The 19,699-nt window shown below is 37.5% G+C and overlaps 1 protein-coding gene across 2 annotated transcripts in view; it reads left to right on the forward strand.

The window, feature by feature from the left end:
• The window catches only part of NELL2 (neural EGFL like 2), a 133,572-nt gene that overhangs the window by 27,190 nt on the left and 86,683 nt on the right, over positions 1-19,699 (forward strand). For both annotated transcript variants that reach the window (XM_053978297.1, XM_053978298.1), the window contains exons 4-9: positions 3,104-3,277; positions 3,386-3,482; positions 5,250-5,322; positions 5,488-5,570; positions 6,582-6,710; positions 7,941-8,043. In XM_053978297.1, the coding sequence (XP_053834272.1) occupies positions 3,104-3,277; positions 3,386-3,482; positions 5,250-5,322; positions 5,488-5,570; positions 6,582-6,710; positions 7,941-8,043 (659 nt within the window). The remainder of the gene's footprint in view (positions 1-3,103; positions 3,278-3,385; positions 3,483-5,249; positions 5,323-5,487; positions 5,571-6,581; positions 6,711-7,940; positions 8,044-19,699) is intronic.

Here is a 19,699-nt window from a genome sequence, read left to right on the forward strand (position 1 = left end):
AAGTTTAACCCAAGGTGGGTGTGGTTTTTTTGGGGGGGGGGCTTAAAATCAGGTAGGCTGGTATTGATTAAACAGCTACAGAGATTATGGGTGTTAGGAAGAGAGGTGCAGGTTCTCCTCTTGTATTGGGTTTCTCATTGTGGTTTATTTTTCACCCCAAAAGTCATTTGCCTTCTGCAGCATAGAAGACCTTGGAGCTGTTGGGAAAAGCATCAATGATATTTAAAATGGGATATCTTTGGCTGCTGCTCTCCCTGCAATGACTGGGCTGGGCTAGGCTGATGTGGACAAGGAACTGGTGATTCAGCTGATGAAGTTCCCCTGAAGCTTTTCAGTAATGAGATTCTTGGCTAGGAGAAGACTGCAGTACAATGCAGTTACTCTTTCTTTTGGGAGCAAGTCCTTCAGGAATTAAAAGCACCCTCCTTTTTCTCTCAAATGATTAGTGATCCAGAGTGTACAGAGAAGTATAGAGTGTTTTTGTCACCAGACATGAATTTCTAAAATCCAGGTATGTTTGTTAATACTTAGCATATTTTCTGAAAGACTCTTCCAAACCTTTGGAAACCATGCACCCAAGTGTTACAGCCTCACAGATGGAACAAGAAGCCTCACTGTGGGCAGATTTTGCATTTTCACCCATATATGTTTGTCAATGCTGAGTCTTGTCCTGTCTCCTGAAACTCATGAGACTGAGACAGAGCCATGTAAGTCTAGGCAGTCAAACAAATGTAGAAAAGGGGAATAGCAAGCGTAGCATTTTGTAAAAAATGGAGTGGAAATGATTCACTTTCACATCTATGTTTCAGCATCATGACGTTTGTTCAGGCTGAAAGTAGTATTGCTTTGGCTGTCATTTCACTTGCTTTTCTAATTGTGTTTTGCTACTGCCTCTACAGATTATTAATAAACCATAAATGATTCTCGTAATAATTCTCCTAATGGCTGTTATTTTCTTTTTCATTTTGATGCATGTTTTCTCATTTCAAAGGTAGTTATATTTGTTAGTTTACCAAATGGAAGAACAAAAGATATTGTCTGTGAATGACAAAACAGTGTGTTAATCACCATTAAACAAAACCACAAGTGTCCACAGTTTCTGTGCAGCTTTGTGTAGGAAAATTTTCTTGCTTATTACAGTATCACCGATTGTCAGCATTTTCTCTCAGCAGTTCTTAATTCATGAAATTCATACAGCAATGTCTTCTTTTTATTGACAAATCCATGATTTATCTGCAGAGATTTCATTATCTTACATGCATAAGGGCAACACAAGTGTTAGTTTGATGCCTTCTGTAGTGACTGTATGTCTAGTAGTGTAGTTTGTTCCCTGCCTGCCTGCGTTTTTGTGTGCTGCCATCAGTTCTGCTATTGACTTGGAATGAAGGAGAGCTCTTAGTTCTACCAGGAGGTAATGCTTCAACATATCCATGCCTTTCATTTTCCATTTATTTTCTGGGAGGAGATGCTTAAAAGTTGCTGGAAGAGTCAAGTTCTCTAATGTTCCCCTTCTCTTTTGGGATGAGAGTAACCTTTTTTTTATCCTTGAAACTTGAGTTATGAAGGAGGTTATTAAGTTGATTGATGTCCTGCCACTATTGTGCAATTTTTCCAGCCAGGCCTTCAATTAGTTTCCACTTCTTGGCAATGTAAAAATTATTTTTGGGCCATGAGGAGGTAAATTGATTATATAATTTCTATCTGACTGTAGTTAACTGTCTTCTTAATACTAGGGAGGAAGAAGAAATTGTCCTTTCCTGGTTTTGCAAAAAACTTAGTTGTTTTTGTGCTGTTGCTAGGTATGTTCCACAGTGGAACACCCTGATGGAAGCAGGGACGTAGAGTAAGCCCAGCCTTCTCCTAGGGATGATGATTGTACAAGATAGTTTTGATTTGGTCTCATTTTTACTCTTTAAAACCAGAATCACTGTCTTTTCTATTCCTTAATAGAGATAGTCTGTTAAAGTAAATGACATCACCCAAGAACACATGTGCACTCAGCTTACAAGCCACTGCCATGTCTGATTGCAGATGTAGCCAAAAAAATAGACAAAAATGAATTGTCCATTCTCCCAGTTGTTGTGTATCTCACCCCATCTGTTATTCTCCTTGCTCTTTAGCTTTAGGTTGCATATGATTATTAGGGAATCTCTATTTCTGTTTCTCTTTCCTGTGTAAAAATAATTTTCTTGGGGAATTTTAAAATTAAAAACTTAGTACTTTAAAAAGACAAATGGTTAGTCAGGCTTTTTTCCCAGAAGATGTCCAACATGTGAGAGACAGCCTGTCTAAGAATTGAGTTTGGTTATGGAGTGCTTTTTAAATTAAATGGCTGGAATTTCACCATCAAAGCTTGTGTTTGCAATCTGCTAGATTCACTTAGCACAGCTGTACTACTGGGTTTTTGCTATATATATATACACATATATATATATATATACACATATACATATATATACATATATATATGTGTGTGTGTGTGTGTGTGTGTACATATATAGATGTGTATATAAGTGTGTGTACACCCACCCCGCAAATACACATACTAATTTAACAAAGCAAATAAGTACACATATAAAAATTGTTCTGAAGAGTTAGCATTTCTTGATTTTATATATATTTGGAGAAATCTTATTACAGAAAATGAAAGAAGATGTAACAGTACATATAAAAGCAAACAAAGCAGTGTTCAATCTCAGTCTTTACTTCCCTTGGTAATTACTAATGATGTCCCTATTGCAAAACTTGGGGTTGTCTTTTGTGCATTCCTGCCTTCAGAGTATCCCTATTGTGCTTTCATTGTATAAGGCAATTATTTATAATAGTGTAATTCAGATTGTGTTATGGAAAATTGTTTTGTTAGAGGAAAACGTATTTGGCTTGGAATCTTGTGTAGTTACATGAAAGTTTGAACCTGCTATTATTTGTCACTGAGAAGTGAGATGCAATGGAAATCTGAAAAGGGTCCACTTTTGCCCCTGTATCTGCTTGTTTTTCTTCCTTTTTTAAATATTTCTTGCATGATGATGAGAAAATGTCTTATGTAAAATGTTGCTGTGCTGAAAAGAATGGTTCATGACATGATGATGCATTTATGGTACAGGTACCTGGAGCTGGAAAGCAGCGGTCATCGAAATGAAATCAGGTTGCATTATCGTTCAGGCAGCCATCGCTCCCACACAGAAGTGTTCCCATACATTTTGGCAGATGATAAATGGCACAGACTTTCCTTAGCAATCAGTGCCTCCCACTTGATTTTACATGTGGACTGCAATAAGTAAGTGAAGATCATTGTTTTATAAGAAGTTGTCACATTTAGAATATTTGAGCTCTGAGTAAATTAAATGATAACAACTTGGGATTCTATCTTGCCCTTCCTTTTCAGAATTTATGAAAGAGTTGTGGAGAAGCCTTTCATGGACTTACCTTTGGGTACAACCTTTTGGCTGGGACAGAGGAATACTGCACATGGGTATTTTAAGGTATGCATTCCCTGAAAGATAAAGAGTGAAATAAAATTATTAAAGGGATTGAATCATCTTTCATATGATGAGAGGCTGAGAGATTTGGAATTGTTCAGCCCGGAGAAGACTTAGGAGGTATAAGGAGGATCTCATCAATGTGGATAAATACCTGAATTTGTGAGGGAAATGAAGATAAGGGATCCAGACTTTTCTCACTAGTGCCCACTGACAGGCCAAGAAGCGATGGGCAAAACCTGAAACACCTGAAATTCGATCTGAACATCAGAAAATAATTTTATTGTGAGGCTTGTTGAAGAAAGACGACTATGGAGATAGTCAGAAGCTGTTTCGACACAGTCCTAGGCAATCTGCTGTAGCTGGTCCTGCTTGAGCAGGAAGGTTGGAGTAGATGGTCTCAGGAGGTCATTAGTTTGTGCTCAATAAGTTTGTGCTTTTGTAATCATAACACAGCTCTTGGATTGCTTTGAAATTGCTCTTTGGCCTTTGCTATTGGACAGCAGCATACTGGCTACTAATTATATCTTAACTAAGCATGTAAAATCTGTCTGCAAGCATGGGATCTATTCTTCTGGGTGAAACCATCCCTTTCCAGACATTATAGTTGAATTTCATGCTGAAATCTCACTAAGTTCTTAACAACATGCAGCTCTGCAGCTGTGTAACAGTCATGTAGTTTCTCAGCAGTTTGCAAGCTTTATGGAAGGATTCCCATCAGAATTCGTTGTTGTTTAACCCCAGCTGGCACCACCTAGCCACTTGCTTACTTCCCTCCCTGGTGGGATGGGGGATAGAATTGGAAGCGTAAAAGCTAGGAAATTCATGGTTGGAGACAGCATTTAATAGGTAATGCAAAGCCACACAAGCAAAGCAAACAAGGAATTCATTCATGACTTTCCATGGGCAAGCAGGTGTTCAGCCATCCCCAGGAAAGCAGGGCCTTGTAATGGTTACTTGGGAAGTCAAAGACCACGACTCGAAATATTGCCCGCTTCCTTCTTCTTGCCCCAGCTTTAAATGTATGATGCCCTGTGGTCTTGGATATGATCCCTTCTTTGATCAGCTGGGGCAGGTGTCCTGGCCCTGTCTCTCCCAACTCCTTGTGCATCCTCAGCCTCCTCACTGTTGGGGGTGGTAGGAGAAGCAGAAAAGGCCTTGCTGCTGTGTAATTTCTGTAACATCCCAGTGTTATCAGCAGTGTTTCCAGCACAAATCCTAAACCCAGCCTCATGCCAGCTACTTTTCTGTGAAGAAAATTAACTCTACTCCAGCCAAAACCAGCACAAACTCATTAAGGGTTTGCATTAATGCATTTTTCTTGATTTTAGTTTATTTAATCTTCAAATCTATTTAAGAGTTATAGCTTGTAAGAAATTCGCATTTTATTTGAAAGAGTATTTCTAAGTAACTGAAACTGCAGCTGTTTTCAAATTACTTTTTAAAGGTCATTTGCAAGCTTTTCTGCAGTGACTAACTAAAAATAACAATGAATTCGAACCCACCAAGTTCTTGCCACATAACTATATCTTGACATTTAATCTTATGTCTTTAAAAATTATTCAGTATGCCTGTACATGTATCTATTTTTATTTCTGCTTATTCTTCTATGACTGAATTGGGTCCAGACATGAAGCTGTTTATTCATAATTATTTTTTATCAGGTAGTTTTAGTTTGTGGGCTTTAATGTTTTACATGGTGAATGAAAAAACATAATTTTGACAGGGGAAAATAATGTATCCATTTGTTTTCTCTCCACTAACACATAGGGCGTAATGCAAGATGTGCAATTACTTGTCATGCCTCAAGGATTTATTTCTCAGTGCCCAGATCTTAATCGCAGTAAGTCTATTAATTCTTACATCATAAAATGAAAGGTGTGCTTTTTACCTTCTTTCTGCCCTACAAGCTTTCTTAAAACCTTGAATGTAAGTGTATTGTTTGTCACCTTTGGCATGACTGAATCTATTGTGAATTAATTTATTGACACATATTGTATTATTCTAGCATGCCCAACTTGTAATGACTTCCATGGACTTGTGCAGAAAATTATGGAACTGCAAGACATTTTAGCAAAAACATCAGCTAAGGTAATGTTTACTAGGACTCTAGTCATAGGAGAAATCAGGATTGTCAGTCTTTATTTGCTGTTTTTTTAGACTATTCATGCTTGTGTGGGGTTGTGCACATGGCTGTGTGCAGGACATCCTGCGTGGTATGTTTACATCTTTATATACCCGTGCCTAATTTATACGTACAGATTCTAGGTTCAGAGAATATTCTTGTACTTTAATATTTTTATAGAATCATATATTTTAATAGTAAAGAGCGTCCAAATCCCTGAGCAAGGAAAGGGCTCATAGATACCCAAATTCTACCTATAAGGCTAATAAATCAATAAACCTAGAATGAAATAGGTAACTGTGTTTATAGTGTTTTTTACAGCAAGACTTACCAAGTCCTAGCAAGACCTTTCAACACTGATCTGCCAAAGGCACGTTCAGACAAAATATATGCAAGACAAGGAACTAAGAATTCAAACCATGACTTTCTTCTTTCTTTCTGTTAGAACATTGCACCAAAAGCATTCATGTCTGCTGGTGAAAATAGACTACTCTGATTTTAACTGTCAGTTCTTTAGATATCTGCAGAAAATACTGTTACCTAGCTGCTTTGATACACTAATGTTAAAAATGCCTTGGCTGAAGTGCAGAAAAAATTGCATTTTGTTGGTTCTGAGCTTATTTGGCCACTCTGTCTGTGAGTACTTTATGTGGAGCAAGATTCTTGATCAGTTCACCCATACAAGGATGAAAAGTGAGGAGCTGTACCTATCTTGACCTGCTCATTTTGTTTCATGACGTCCCTGATGTCTTGATGATAAGAAAGATGAAGTGCATTGTGTCTTGCTTCTCAATTTCCGTCTCTGAATGGCTGATGGTTTAATCATGTTGTATTTAACAAGAATTGTTTTATTATCTCTGATTGTGTTTTCCTAAATGTATTTTGTCATCTGTGTCCTGGGGACAGTTTGAATTGTGTTTTTACTAATGTGGAAGACACTTAAAAATTCAAAATATTTTTGTGAACTGTAAATACAGTTGTCTCAAGCTGAGCAGAGGATGAACAAGTTGGATCAGTGCTACTGTGAAAGAACCTGCACAATGAAAGGCACAACCTACAGAGAGTTTGAATCCTGGACGGATGGCTGTAAGAACTGCACTTGCATGGTATGGCTATGGTTTGAGTGGAGAGTCAGGAATTCCAACGTTTCCTCTGAATAGTTTTATTGAGAACTTCCAAATGTATGCTAGGTACTAACAACAAAGAACTTTAAAATCTGTTCTAAATCTAATGAATAGTATTAATACATATGTTTTCCTATATTTTCAGCATTACTAGCATGTGTAGCTCCTGTATTTCATGTCACCATAGGCAGGTGCTAGGGAATATACTTAGCTATCACATTATTCCCTTGCACTGAGTTGCAAACAGTTTCTCTGAAACTCTGATTCCTTGCTTTTTGTCTCTATAAACACAGCCTTTTTCTTAGCAAATGATTTAATAGATCCCTTTTGTCCGATTTCCTTTGGTTGCCTTTGGTTACATCTCAATAAGTAATAAAAAGTAAAATGTCAGGGTCATATGCAAGCTTTGTTATATTACAAATGAAAAAGATTTGGTGGATGGAAGATTCCCAGAGGTATCACAACTGCAGATGTGATTGCAAGTATTCTTTCAGGTACCAAGCTAGGGCGTTTGTATTGTTGTCCATTCATATAAAACTCTTTCATTCCATTTGAACTCATTAAATCCTTAATCCAAAGGCCATTAGAAGCCAGTGAAAAGGCTGTTGTTGTCTGTACTGCACCTTAGATTGATTTGCAGCTATCTATAATTGGCTAAATGGGTCTCTTTAAGCTTAGTATTTTTTTACCTTTATATTTCTGGAGAGATTAATTTTGGTTTTAGTATTTTATGGCATCAAATCTGGCTGATAAATGTTTAAAATTCTTTGAATTTAGAGTTAAATTCATTGCATATTTTTGTCTTGGATTTTTCTCACAGCTATAATATTGCTACCTTTTAGAAATATATTCTCTCTAACATAAAATCAGAAGGCAGAGTATTGTTCTGTGCAGTTGTCATTTCACAGTAATCTGTCAGGTTTTTTGCTGATTGGCAGAATGTTTTGCCTCCAAATAGATTTGCTTCTAAAAAAAATTGATCATTATCATCTCAAAGAGCACATCATTCATGTTAAAAGATTGTATGTGTGACATTCTGAAGGTATGGTTTCTGTTCTTAGTAGTTATTAAAAGACCCACGTTAAACTGTCTTTTTTGGACGTTGTTAGAAAGTTCATTGCATTTAAATATAGATTTTCAGGTTCCTGTGTTTGAGAGCATCTCTGCTATTGCTAAATAAAACCACCAGTTAAGCACCTTTTGTTCTCCTAGAATGGTACTGTGCAGTGCGAGCCTTTGATTTGCCCCCTTGCTGACTGTCCACTTAACTCTGCCCTGGCCTATGTGGATGGCAAGTGCTGCAAGGAATGTCAATGTAAGTTTCACTGTTGTGCCTCTTGCTAATGAATGCTTTGAGATCTTAAGTAATATGAACCTTTCTGTAAATATGTCAGTGAGAGAACTGGTCATTAAATAGTTGTGTTGAGGAGTCAGGGAGCTTAGACTTCTCTGAAGTGTTCTGGGGAACTGATAACAAGAAGGTTTTAATATTTCATGTGGGATATTTTGTTCCATTTTGGTTATGTTATTTTTATTTAGCACAGATATTTATTTTCAAAATTTGAAAAGAAAAAGAACTAGACTTCCATTATCTATGTTTTAGACCAAACTGCTAGAAATTCAAGAGCAATTGCCTGGTGTTTGACCAGGGTCTCCAACACCTTTATCACATGAAGAGTGTACTACTAACCTTATGTTATTGAAGCTTACAAATTGAGGTTCAGATTTATGATTCTTCTTCCATAGTTAAGAAAAAAGAAGAAACCAGTAAACCCCAGAAACCTAGAAATGTTATTTAACAAAATATCATAAAAGAATTACAGGAAAAATGGAAAAAGGTGATTTAATATTTTAGGATTTTAATCTTTTAGGATTGGATACATGATTAACTTTAGTCTTTATAGTATTCTGGTTTTGTTGCAAGTAGGGCCAGAGAAGGAGAATTTCAGCTTAATCACTATCTAATGGACTGCTAATAGTATTTCAGATTATGTATGTGTATTCCATATGTATTGGTTAGTTATTTCAGGCTATGGTAGAATCCGTTCTTGAAATTGAGCATGAGATGCACACATTTCTTTATTCTGTAAATGTTGAGATTTTTGCTGTGTGGTTTCATCACTGTTCTACTGCTGTATAAAACCTCTTACAGAGTGTAGAGAAATACATAACTAGTTAAAATGACATGTTGTAAGATAAAACTCAGGAAGACGTTTTGTACTCCATTGATCTAGCTCCCACAGGAGTTTATTAATATTTAATTGTGTTAGAAGTTACACAAACCATCCTTTTTTATGAAACCTTATTAACTTACTCAAGTAGATTAATTCTAATTAAGAGGAAATAAGAATTCAAATACTTTTTAAAACCAGCTACACAGAATTTCCATGCATACTAGATGACTCAGGGTAATTGGTAATTCAGGAATGTGAGATGTGTGGCATTCAAACCTCTATTGAGGCTATTTGAATCTCTGACCATGTTGGCAGAATTTGAAAATCTGATCCTCTGAAGTATGTTTTTGTAATGTACTGTCTGTAAATTGAGTTGGGAATTCTCTATCCAGGTGTTAATGGGGAAGCACTCACATCATGTGACTTCTTCCAAAGCTGTTTTTATTAGGAGTCTTGACAAAAGTCAAGGAATGTGAATGAGCATATGGACACTGACCTTGTCACAGGGCATTGATACTTCTTTGAATTAAGATGCAGTTCTGGTACAGCACACTGATGTTTACTCTGAAATTTCCTGTTTGATACTCTTAATGTTATCAAAGTGTCTTAGCTTTGAGTGCTGCTAATTTGATGCCAGTACATTATTCAATTTATAACTAACGTGCACACATACTACTTTCTTGACAAACTACCAGAAAAATAATTAGATCAGAAAGCATAAAAAAAATTGCTTTTGAAATTTTTTTCCTGATTTCATCTAGGTTATTTAAAGTGACTTTTAAAATAAATCACACCATTTTTACAGTGGCTAAATTCTGGAAACCGAAGGACAGAGAATGTAAATTGGAGTCTCATTGACAGGGTAGTTAAATTCCAGTGAAAGAGTGGAAGTTAGAGGCAATGGAGGCTACAAGACTCTCACTTATTCTCCAGGCCAGTTTGGTGGAAATGCTAAGTTGTCTCTGAGTTCATATACATATGCCAGATGTATTCTGTCTTAGTGTCGTCGGGTCAGGATCTAAGCTGATTGAGGTCAGTGTGCTTCTTGAACTTGGTTCTTGCTGAGTTCAAAGCTGAGTTGCTCCATTTGGATAGGTTCTGAGAATAACTTGATTGTTTTCAGTGCTCAGAACAACAGCAAGAGATGTAGCTTCTGACTAGATAATATAGAGCAAACATGATGGCTAATATTTGGGAAAACAGTTTAGGGGGTTACCCCCAATTAGGGAGTGTTGCTCATGGAGCCATATCCTTGGTTTTGGATAAGCAATCATAAGTGCTGAGAAAAAATGTTGCCTGATAGACTGTTCTTTAGTTGGATTTAGTTTTTGTTTCAAGACAGAACATGTATGGATATTGATGTTTCCTTCCTGGTATTTATGTTATCTCATACCAGATGAAGGGTTGTTTCTGCCAGACTGTTGTTCGAGTAGAAGTGCCCAGGCAGTGACAGCTGCTGGGGCCTTGTGGCTGTGTCTCACTCCCCCAGGGCTGAGTACTTCCCTCCACACTTCTTTCTTTCTTTTGCTGGTGTTAAAACAAAGTCACCAAAAATCAAAAGAGTGAGGTTGGATTTAATGACAGCTGGCAGAGAAGAGTTAAGAGTACAGCACTTGGGGCTCTTTCAGTGACCAGCAAGCAGGCTTTCTGGGATTTTTTTTTTCTTTTTGTTTTTCCTCTTAGTGATGGAGGATGGAGTCATTCTGCATGGCTTTAGGCATGTAGAATTTGGGAATACAATCTGAAGTAGCTTCACTTATACTAGTAAATTAAATGGGGCAGGCACTTGTGGCTCACATGGCTGAAGTCTTTTCCCCTTTCCCACCCCCAGCAGATTATCTGCATCCAGATGGTTTGGCTATGAATGGCCTCTGATCAGGGCTGTGCCCCCAGCTTGTGCTTGGCACTGCTTCAGAGCATCTTGGCTGGTACAGTGTGCCATGATGTGTGCTAACACTCAGATTGCAGGGAGAGTTACACGCCGTAACCAAGTATTTTCAACCCTGCTGTCATTTTCTGTTTCATTTACCTGATGTGTTTCATTTACTAGTTGTGGACATCACCAGTTTGGCTCTCTTGATAACGAGCTGCAGAGACTGGCACCTCCAGAAGGCATTTGGTGCTGAGAGGGGCTGGAAGGGATGGGATGAATTGCCTTCTGGAAGTGGACATCTCCTTCCATGGCTTGTGTACAGAGCCCTGATTAGATCAGCTACTGAACTTTTAGACAGCTGAAGTTGTGAGACTAATCTTACATCAGTTACTGTGATGCATATCAGGTGTGTAAGATAGGAATGTAAAGTGCTGGATTTTTAAGCCTGATTCTGGCATTAAACTTTTATGTTAAGAGACTTTCCCGTGCTGCCAAATCCTAGGAATTAAATTTCAGCCCAGTCCAGCATTTACATTTTGGACAGCGTAGCTTTGTTTTGTCTTGTTCAGTGACATTTTCAACACTTTGGAAATTTCAGCACAACTGTCTATTCATGTTTTTCTGAAATGTTTACTTTAGTGAAGAACACTTAGTAAAGAATGGTTTAGATATTTTTTTAAACTAATATTGCTTTGACTTTGGTTCTTTTTGTGAGCCAAAAGAAAAAAGCCACAAAACAAACAAAAAAACAAACCCTGACCTTCTCTCCTAACTCCATACCTTTGTTTCAGGCCATTCAGACAACTTGTACTGTTTTGTCTTGTGTGAAGGTTGATGCTGGTAGCGTGGGGAATGGCAATGAATGCAAATTATCACTGTGTTTTCTATTAGCTGTAATGGGCTAAAAGAAGCAGCAGTCTTCCAGGGCAGATGAAAGGGGCAGTGTGCTGGATGTGTTTCAGCTGTAGACATTGTAAAACTCAGTCCAGCTACCACAGCATACATCTTAGTTCAGTGGGAGCTTCCTGTGGAGAATTGTTTGGAGCTGGAAGGAAGAGACTACTTTTTTCTATACTCAATGCAATTTTAAACAATTCTGAGAAGGCATGTGCAAAAGATCATTACTTTTTTTTCTCCTCTGCAGGGAAAAATGCTTTGTGTGGTGATGGGCACCAATACGAATTGTGGAGAGATTAAGCTTCCCTACTGACCCTATAAATATTGCTTTAGACCACAGGCTTGGCTTAAGAAGTACAAGGACGAGTTCATTTATTTTAAGTGAATTGTGGAAGGACTGCCAATGTCTTAGCAGCTGAGAGAAATGGTGCTTGGTCAGCAGATCTTATTATGGTAATGTCTTTATTAGTCAGTGTATTAACACCAAGACATCACCTCCAAAAGCTATATGCATTCTTTTTTAAATGGAAGAACTGTATTTTAAACAAACTAGGTGATTTTGTTTTTATAAGACCAGAAGTGATATTTGTGCCAGTATCTGGTGCAGTAATAATTCCCACCACCAAAGACTGATTTCCAGGAAGCAATTGGTCTCTTCTCATCACTCTCTTCTTCCCAGCGACACTGCAGATATTTATTGACCTAATAGCAAACTATTTAAATCCATCCCAACAGATTCCAGTAGAGGTTAAAATCTGAGCCATTATGCTCAAATCAGCAGGCTGTGATATATCTGTTTGGTTTTTTTCTGAGACAGGATATTTGATGGGTTTCTGGTGCATTGTAGCCAAATCTGCAGTCTAACACAAGTATTTTAAGCAACTGTGAGAAGCATTGGGGTTGTACTGGATCAGCTCATGGTTCTGGTGCTAGCAGGTGTTGAGAGAGAGTGTGTAAGGGAGTTCTATAAATTGGGAAGGATTTTTAACAAAATACTAAAACACAAGTATGGACATTGTAGCTCTTAATAACATGAATGGGTTTCTGATGCAGTGATCTGTCTTGCTATCTTGCAGAAACTTTTAATTTTATGATTAAAATTAAAGGGATTTCCCCTCTTGCTCTTCATAATTCACCCACTTTTTCCCCAAAAGCTAGACACTCTTCTGCAAACTCCAGCACTTATAGCTTACTGACACAGAGAGAAGGAACTGTGAAAGTCCATCTGCTGCTTCTTTGCAGCAGCAATTGAGCATCAGCAAGAGTGCAAAATTTTTATTTAGAAACTTAAGGAATATTGGTTGAACTTACTCTGAAATTCATAATTAATCCAGGTAGTTCGAAGCATTGTGGACTTAGGCCTGTGCTGTTTACCAAGTTCCATATTTTTACAAAATTGCCACTTTTTCCCCTGGGCTTTTATCCTCTAGCCTTAGGTGACTTCCATCGGTAGCAAAGTGGGATGCCAGCCCCTGCCTTGTTCAGCCAAGCGCTGGAGAAGTTTCTGCATTCAGTGTGGCACAGAAAGAGGCTGCAGCTTGGAGAAGTGATTAGTCACTGACTGAACAGGTTATCTTATCCTCGCAGTAAATCAGAAAAAGGGAAATGGAAGAGCATCTCCAGCAGGCTGGCTGGAACACGGCATGAGTCTGAGGGCTGTGGGCAGCCAGCAGGCTCAGGATGGCAGAGCAGGCATCAGTACTGGAGGAAGAAAAGGCAGTTTTTAGTAGTAAAACAATGATTTCTCATTTATCATAGTTCTTTAAAAAATGCACACTTTAGAATATAAAGGAGAAGCAACATTCTGGTTAATAAAAAAATAGTTGCTTTTTGATTTTAAATACTTACGTGTGGCCTTTTAAAGAACATAAGTGCATATAGAGCATAAATTCTATTCTTCTGAGGTTCCTTTTTAATATGAAAATTCAGATAAATTAGTCTACTTCAGGGTAGTGTTAAAAGATATCTTGAATATAGCCAGCACTGGATTGTTTCATAGAGCTGTATTATTTACTATAACCTCCCGTAGTCAGCATGCAGAACTTCTGAATGTTATTTAGTAGAATAGTGTCCATTCAGCCTCTACTTTTGGGATTTTCTGTGCTGAAATGACTCACATCAACCTTATTTTTCAGGCTTTTGAATTACATATAATGATAGTACCACACTGGAATGACAAATAAAAAGCATTTTTATTGTACTTGTACTGTATTGTACCACTTGTACTGCTGAGATGAATGACATTGTACTTTACCAACTGTTTAAACCATTTTATTACTTCTTGTGACTTCAAAAGAAAGTCAGTATCCATATTCGTTCAGAAATAGGACACAAATAATTTTTCCAATTAAATACTTGTGCAAGAGGAAAAAACATGTCTTTGAACTCAGGTAGGTCAATAAAATTGGTGGAGATGTTTTAGATTTACAAAGCTGTAACAGAAAAGCTTACTTGATGCACCTGTCATTCCAGCACAACAACTACAATGTCAGTTTCATCTCACAAAAGGGCTGAGGTTAGAAGGGAGCTCTGGAGGTCTCCTGGTCCAACCCTCCTGCTCAAGCAGGGCTCTGTTGGGGAGGCTGCCCAGGACTGTGGCAAGCCAGCTTTTGAATATCTACACAGATGGAGACTCCAACCTCCTGGGCAATCTGTGCCAGTGCTCTGTCACCCTCACAGTAACAAAGTATTTTCTTCAGTCCAAATGGACTTTTATGTGTTTTGATTTGTGCCCATTGCCTCTTCTCCTGTTACTGGGCACCACTGAGAAAACCCTGTTTTTTCTCTTCTTCAGTCCTTTCCATCAAGAAGGAAGATCTTTTGGGAAGATCTTCTCAGAGACTTCACTTCTCTGGGATGTGTAACATCTCAGGAAGTTGAGACACTCTAAGAATGTCTTGGGGGACTTTCCTGTGCTGAACTCAAAGCCACCAGAAGATAATGGAAGGAATCCCCTTGGCTTTGGTGGGCAGGGCCAGTCTAACCCTTGACCCAAGGTGTTCAGTCTCTGCCATATTTTCCATTGTAAAGCTATAGAAATTTTCAAACTTAGAGCACAGCAATATGTAATTTATCTCTGTTAAACAGCCAATGACAGAATTGTTAGGGGACTTTTGCTGCTGAGCATGTAGTCTCAGATGACCTTTGTTCTTTGTAAGCTAGGCAGTATTCCTCATCAGAAGGAAAACAGGAAGTCTTTTGACTTGCAATTCCCCTCTAAACAGGAAACCCATTCCTTGTATGTCTTTTGTTGTCTATAAATTAAAATATAGGTTACAGTATATTAAAATACATCTTACAGTATTTGGACTGCTCAAAATATTTTACTCCTATTTTGTTTCCTTTCCTACTTCCCCATGTCCTTTGAATTTCATAGCTCCTTGTTAGCAAAGGAGGACTGGGGGGAAGTCAGTACCTGTGCCTGTCTTAGACTTTTCATGCATCGAAGTGTAGCTTCCTCCTAGGTGAGTGGCCTTTTAGCTATTCTGGACCCCGTGCATTATGGAGCTCCACTAGAAGACTCTAGATCTAGAGGCAATGTATCAGTATACGAAGAGAACTCCAGTTAATGGTAAAATCATCTAGTTTTAGTCTTACTGTGTGCCTGAGGAGTGAATACTAAAATAAAGTATGCTTAAGAAAATCCTTATTCATTTAAATACATTACACTGGATATGTAGCAATCTGCAGTAAAGAAGAAATTGGAAACATAATATTGGTAACTTTATTGGTAGAGAATTAAAAATATTTTTCTACATGGAGAATTTTGCTGTAGGCCATGCTCTGCTCTCCTTATAACCTATTTTATTGAGGTTATGTGGGAAAAGAGCTAGTATTTTCCATTCCTTTTTCATTATATTCTTACCAGGGAGTTCATAAAATATAAAATACCTGCAGCGTATTATTTTTTTTAGCTTATTTCCAGTGCAAATAAAACATTAACATATGCTAGATATGAATATATTTGCTTTCAGACAGCTGGGAGTGGACAGATTGGCAGTGTTCCAACTTCTAATAAGTTGGTACCCTAACTTTAGTAATGCTGATTTCACCAGAATTTACTTAGGTAGCTATAAAATAATAGTTTTTGAAAAGCTGGTTCTATTTATAATTACAAAAACAATCTAGGATATGTAAGCATTTACATGCCTGTGTGTTGATTTCAATGTGTTTGTTCTCAGCAGTGATGTGCTTATGTCACTCTATATGTGCATTTTTGCCTATGAGGTTCTTTTTTGTTTGATTTGTTTTTTGGGAGGTCGTGGTGGGGTTTTTTTTGGCTTTGTTTTAGGGTTTTTGTGGGGGGAGTTGTTGGAGTTGTTTTTTTTTTTTTTTTTTCTCTCCCATAACCAGAAGCACATTGCCAAATCAGCAGCTTGTAGCTGATGTTCTAGTTTTTGCCTGGACCTTTTATTCTGTAGATCTTGGAAATACCTATAGTATCAGTAGCAAACATCTTCAATGGGTATGTGCTGTGGAAAAAAAAGAGAAAAGCCTTAGCTGGACACCCCAGAACTACAGGTTTTGGACAAGGTCACAGAAATGTAACAAGTTGGAGGCAGCGAGTACCGATAAAGGCTTTGCAAAACCCAGCCAACCAACCAAATGGGATTCTTGGCTTGCACAATTTTGCAAAGACCAGTTTGCACTTGACACACTCTTGTTCAGAACATGATTGTCACATTGACAAAGATTGTTTGGATGGAAAGCTGGCCTGGGGGAGATGCTGGTAGGAGATACGGGAGTGTACAAGAAGGCATACATACAATTTTTTGACAGTGCCTATGTCAGTGAAATGAAAAAATGGGAAGGTTGTGAAGGCTGAAACTCAATAAATAAATTATTGGAAGAAAACTCATCACAAAACTGTCAATAATGTGATCTTAGTTCCCCTGGAAGGGATGGTAAAATATGAATGAAGTTGATTCAGTGAGATTAATATAAAATGATGTACACTCTTATCCTTTATTTGTCTTTTTGTGAAGATAATGATTTAAACCCATGGCTTTCAGTCTTTTGGACTGCAGAAGTTTGACATTTTTTCAGTGGAAACATGTAGTGAATTAAACCATATACTGCTTGGTATACTTCTCTTAACTACTGCTTGCAGATATCTGAAGTGTGATGTATAGACCTCCAGGCTGTTTTGATCACTGTTTCTACATCTGTCAGGTCATAAAATATATTATTCTTCAAATAATGGTCATTTAGTCCCATGTGAGACACAACTTTAAAGTGGAAATCTTGTCTGATATGGCGTAACATACCTTTATCCTGCTTTCCTCATCTGTTGCCTTCAAAAACATCATTGCAGTCCTCTTTATTTGAAGAGTTTCTGCAGATTGCTTTTGTCCCTGTACCAGTGACAGGACTGTGTCTGTGGTGTTTATATAACTCTGTTCTGCCAATATAGAGAATTTTTACTAATTTTTGCCTTTTTTGGGACTTTTATTTTTTACCAGTTTTCACTAGGAAGAAAGCCCTGTTCATTTGTTTCGGAGGGCGGTGGACCATCCTAAGTCTTTCTCTACAGGGTACCTGACTAGTTTATTTTCACCTTCTACTTGTTGAAATTATTTGTGTAAGATTCTGATTGTAAGTGTAATTCTGGACTTCCCCTTCTTGCTTTAAGTGATTTTCAAGTATAATTTTGACTGTTTTCCCAATTTTATTTTAATTTGTGACATTTTGTTAAAATCCCTTAACATTATTTTACATCTAGAATTTTTTTTTCCTTACACATGAAAAAATTTGAAGATACTACTAGGTTTCCTTTTTCTTCTGATGTCCAGTGTATACATACATTAGAATTACAACGACATTATTGTTGTTACATTTGATGTAATAAATTGGTTCAGAAAACACCTGGTTTCAGTTGTAAGATTTCCACCCCCATCCTGAAATCAAAGCAAGTAAATATGCTTGACTCATCTGGAAAATGGGCACATAGCCTGTTTTTTCTAGTAAGCAAGCACTTCAGATTCTTTGAAGGTAGGAAAGATGAACAGGCATGCTTCCCTCTATGTTATTATTTTGACAAGGACATGTAAATGCAGGTATTATTTCCTTAAAATGTTTTTAATTAAGTTATATTCATATTGACTAAAGTGCAGTATTTCTCTCTAGGCTAATTTTACAGGCTTGTAAAGGGAGAGTTTGTTTTGTAGATGTTTTCATCATGCTTTATCTAGAAACCTTGTAGATCCTCAAGGCACCTAAAGGAGAAATCAGATCTGAGGATAGCATAGAAGAGATAACAATCTTGCATATGGTTGTTGTGAATTTCTTAGACAGGCTTCTTAATAGTAGTAGTGTATGACTTCGGGATGCTTAAATGTTGTCCATTGTCTTCTGTGACTCTTTATGAATAGAGTTGGTAGTACAATGTGAGCCCCTTACCACATGTTTTTCATTTTACTAATTATGCAGTATTCTGTTGGTGCATTGCTGGGAAGAAATATGGGAATAAATGAATATATCTTTGAAGCAGAAAGTTAAAATAGACATATAAATTAATAAAGGAATCACATCTTTGGGGAATCACTGGTTCTATCAGGTCTCTTCTTAAACACCCTCTTTTAAGAGCACAGGAGCAGGCAATTCCAAAATGTTGGAAGTCAAGCAGATGAGTCAGAAGGTCAGCTTGGCTAAAAAGGGATCTTCTTTTGGATGGAGCTAAGGCAAAAAAAGAAAGGTATATTCCCAGAGGAAACAAAGTCAGGGGACATGGGAGAAATACAGAGATGCTGCTTGCCACTGTAGGGAGAAAAGTGCTGCAGCTGAAGCTCAGCTGGAGTTGAATACAGCTGTGTATAGATAAACAGACTTAACTGCACAGTGTGTGAATTCTGTCTGATGTCTAGAAAGGTCCTCCTAAGGATGATAGGAGTATTAACAGATACAATTAAAAAAAAAAATATAAGCAACTGTAAAGCTTTTTTTCACTAATGTAGTTCCCAAAGAAAAAAATGAGTAGTTTCATTAACAGTTGCTATGAATTCCAGCTTACTATTTTTCCATGATGAATTGGATATCAACAGATACATTTGGGAGAAATTAGCTGTGATGTGGCAGAATCTTTGAACATCTGCTCCAGCTTCTTTTAAATTTTTAATTCTTTCAAATCCTGAACTGACTTTAGGCATGAAGTATTGTATTGTTTGGGAATGCACAATGGATAATAGTGACTTCTAGGAGCCTTGAGAAACAGCATGTTAGATGTACATTGGTTTCTTTTAAAACCTGTCTTTTGAAAATTTCCAAACTATTGGTAATACCTGATTTTTTTTTTAAATATTAGTTTTCGGTTAAATATTATTAGATAATGAATATTGGAAGTGAGTATATAAAAAATTTAGAAAGCCAGTTTGCATAACCAATTTTTATCAAGATTTCCAAAAATGTGTTTACACTGCTGTCTGTTTTAAAAATCTTTTGCTCAACTAATGCTAAGGACTTAGCTTAAGAATGTTAAATACAGTAATCTGGAGTGTTTGTGATTATGCCAACTAATCCTGTCATTCTGGCTGAAGGGAGGGATGGAAGGATTGGCAGATTCCTTATATGGGAACAGAAGTGGATGGAAGAAGAGTTGGGAGCATGAAACCCTGTCAGTTGCTGTACAGAGCTAGATGCAGGTGCTTTGAAAGAAGTGAGATCTAACAACAGCAATGGATGTGGTGCTCGACTCCTGGCAATGTCTGAGCACATTAGACTGGCCTGCACCAAGAAGGAAACGTGAGTATTGCTGTAACAGCCAACTTAACCAGGGGTTGCTGTTCGCAGGAGAAGTGAAAGCGCTTGGATCTGAAAGGAAAATAAATACAGTGAGGTGGATGCCAGGTCACAGGGTGCCATGCCTTCACTAGGGAGGTGGGTGCAGCAAAGTGACAGTGCAGAATTTCTAGCGAAAACATCTGTGGAAACTGTTCTGGACCAAGGATATTCTGGTTGAGAATAAAAGTATCTGTAGGGTCCCTGATAGTTGCTTAAATACAACTGTAGTCTGTGAGTACTTAAATAATATG

Source organism: Vidua macroura, chromosome 5 (genome assembly GCF_024509145.1).
Source record: "Vidua macroura isolate BioBank_ID:100142 chromosome 5, ASM2450914v1, whole genome shotgun sequence".
Lineage (NCBI taxonomy): Eukaryota > Metazoa > Chordata > Aves > Passeriformes > Viduidae > Vidua > Vidua macroura.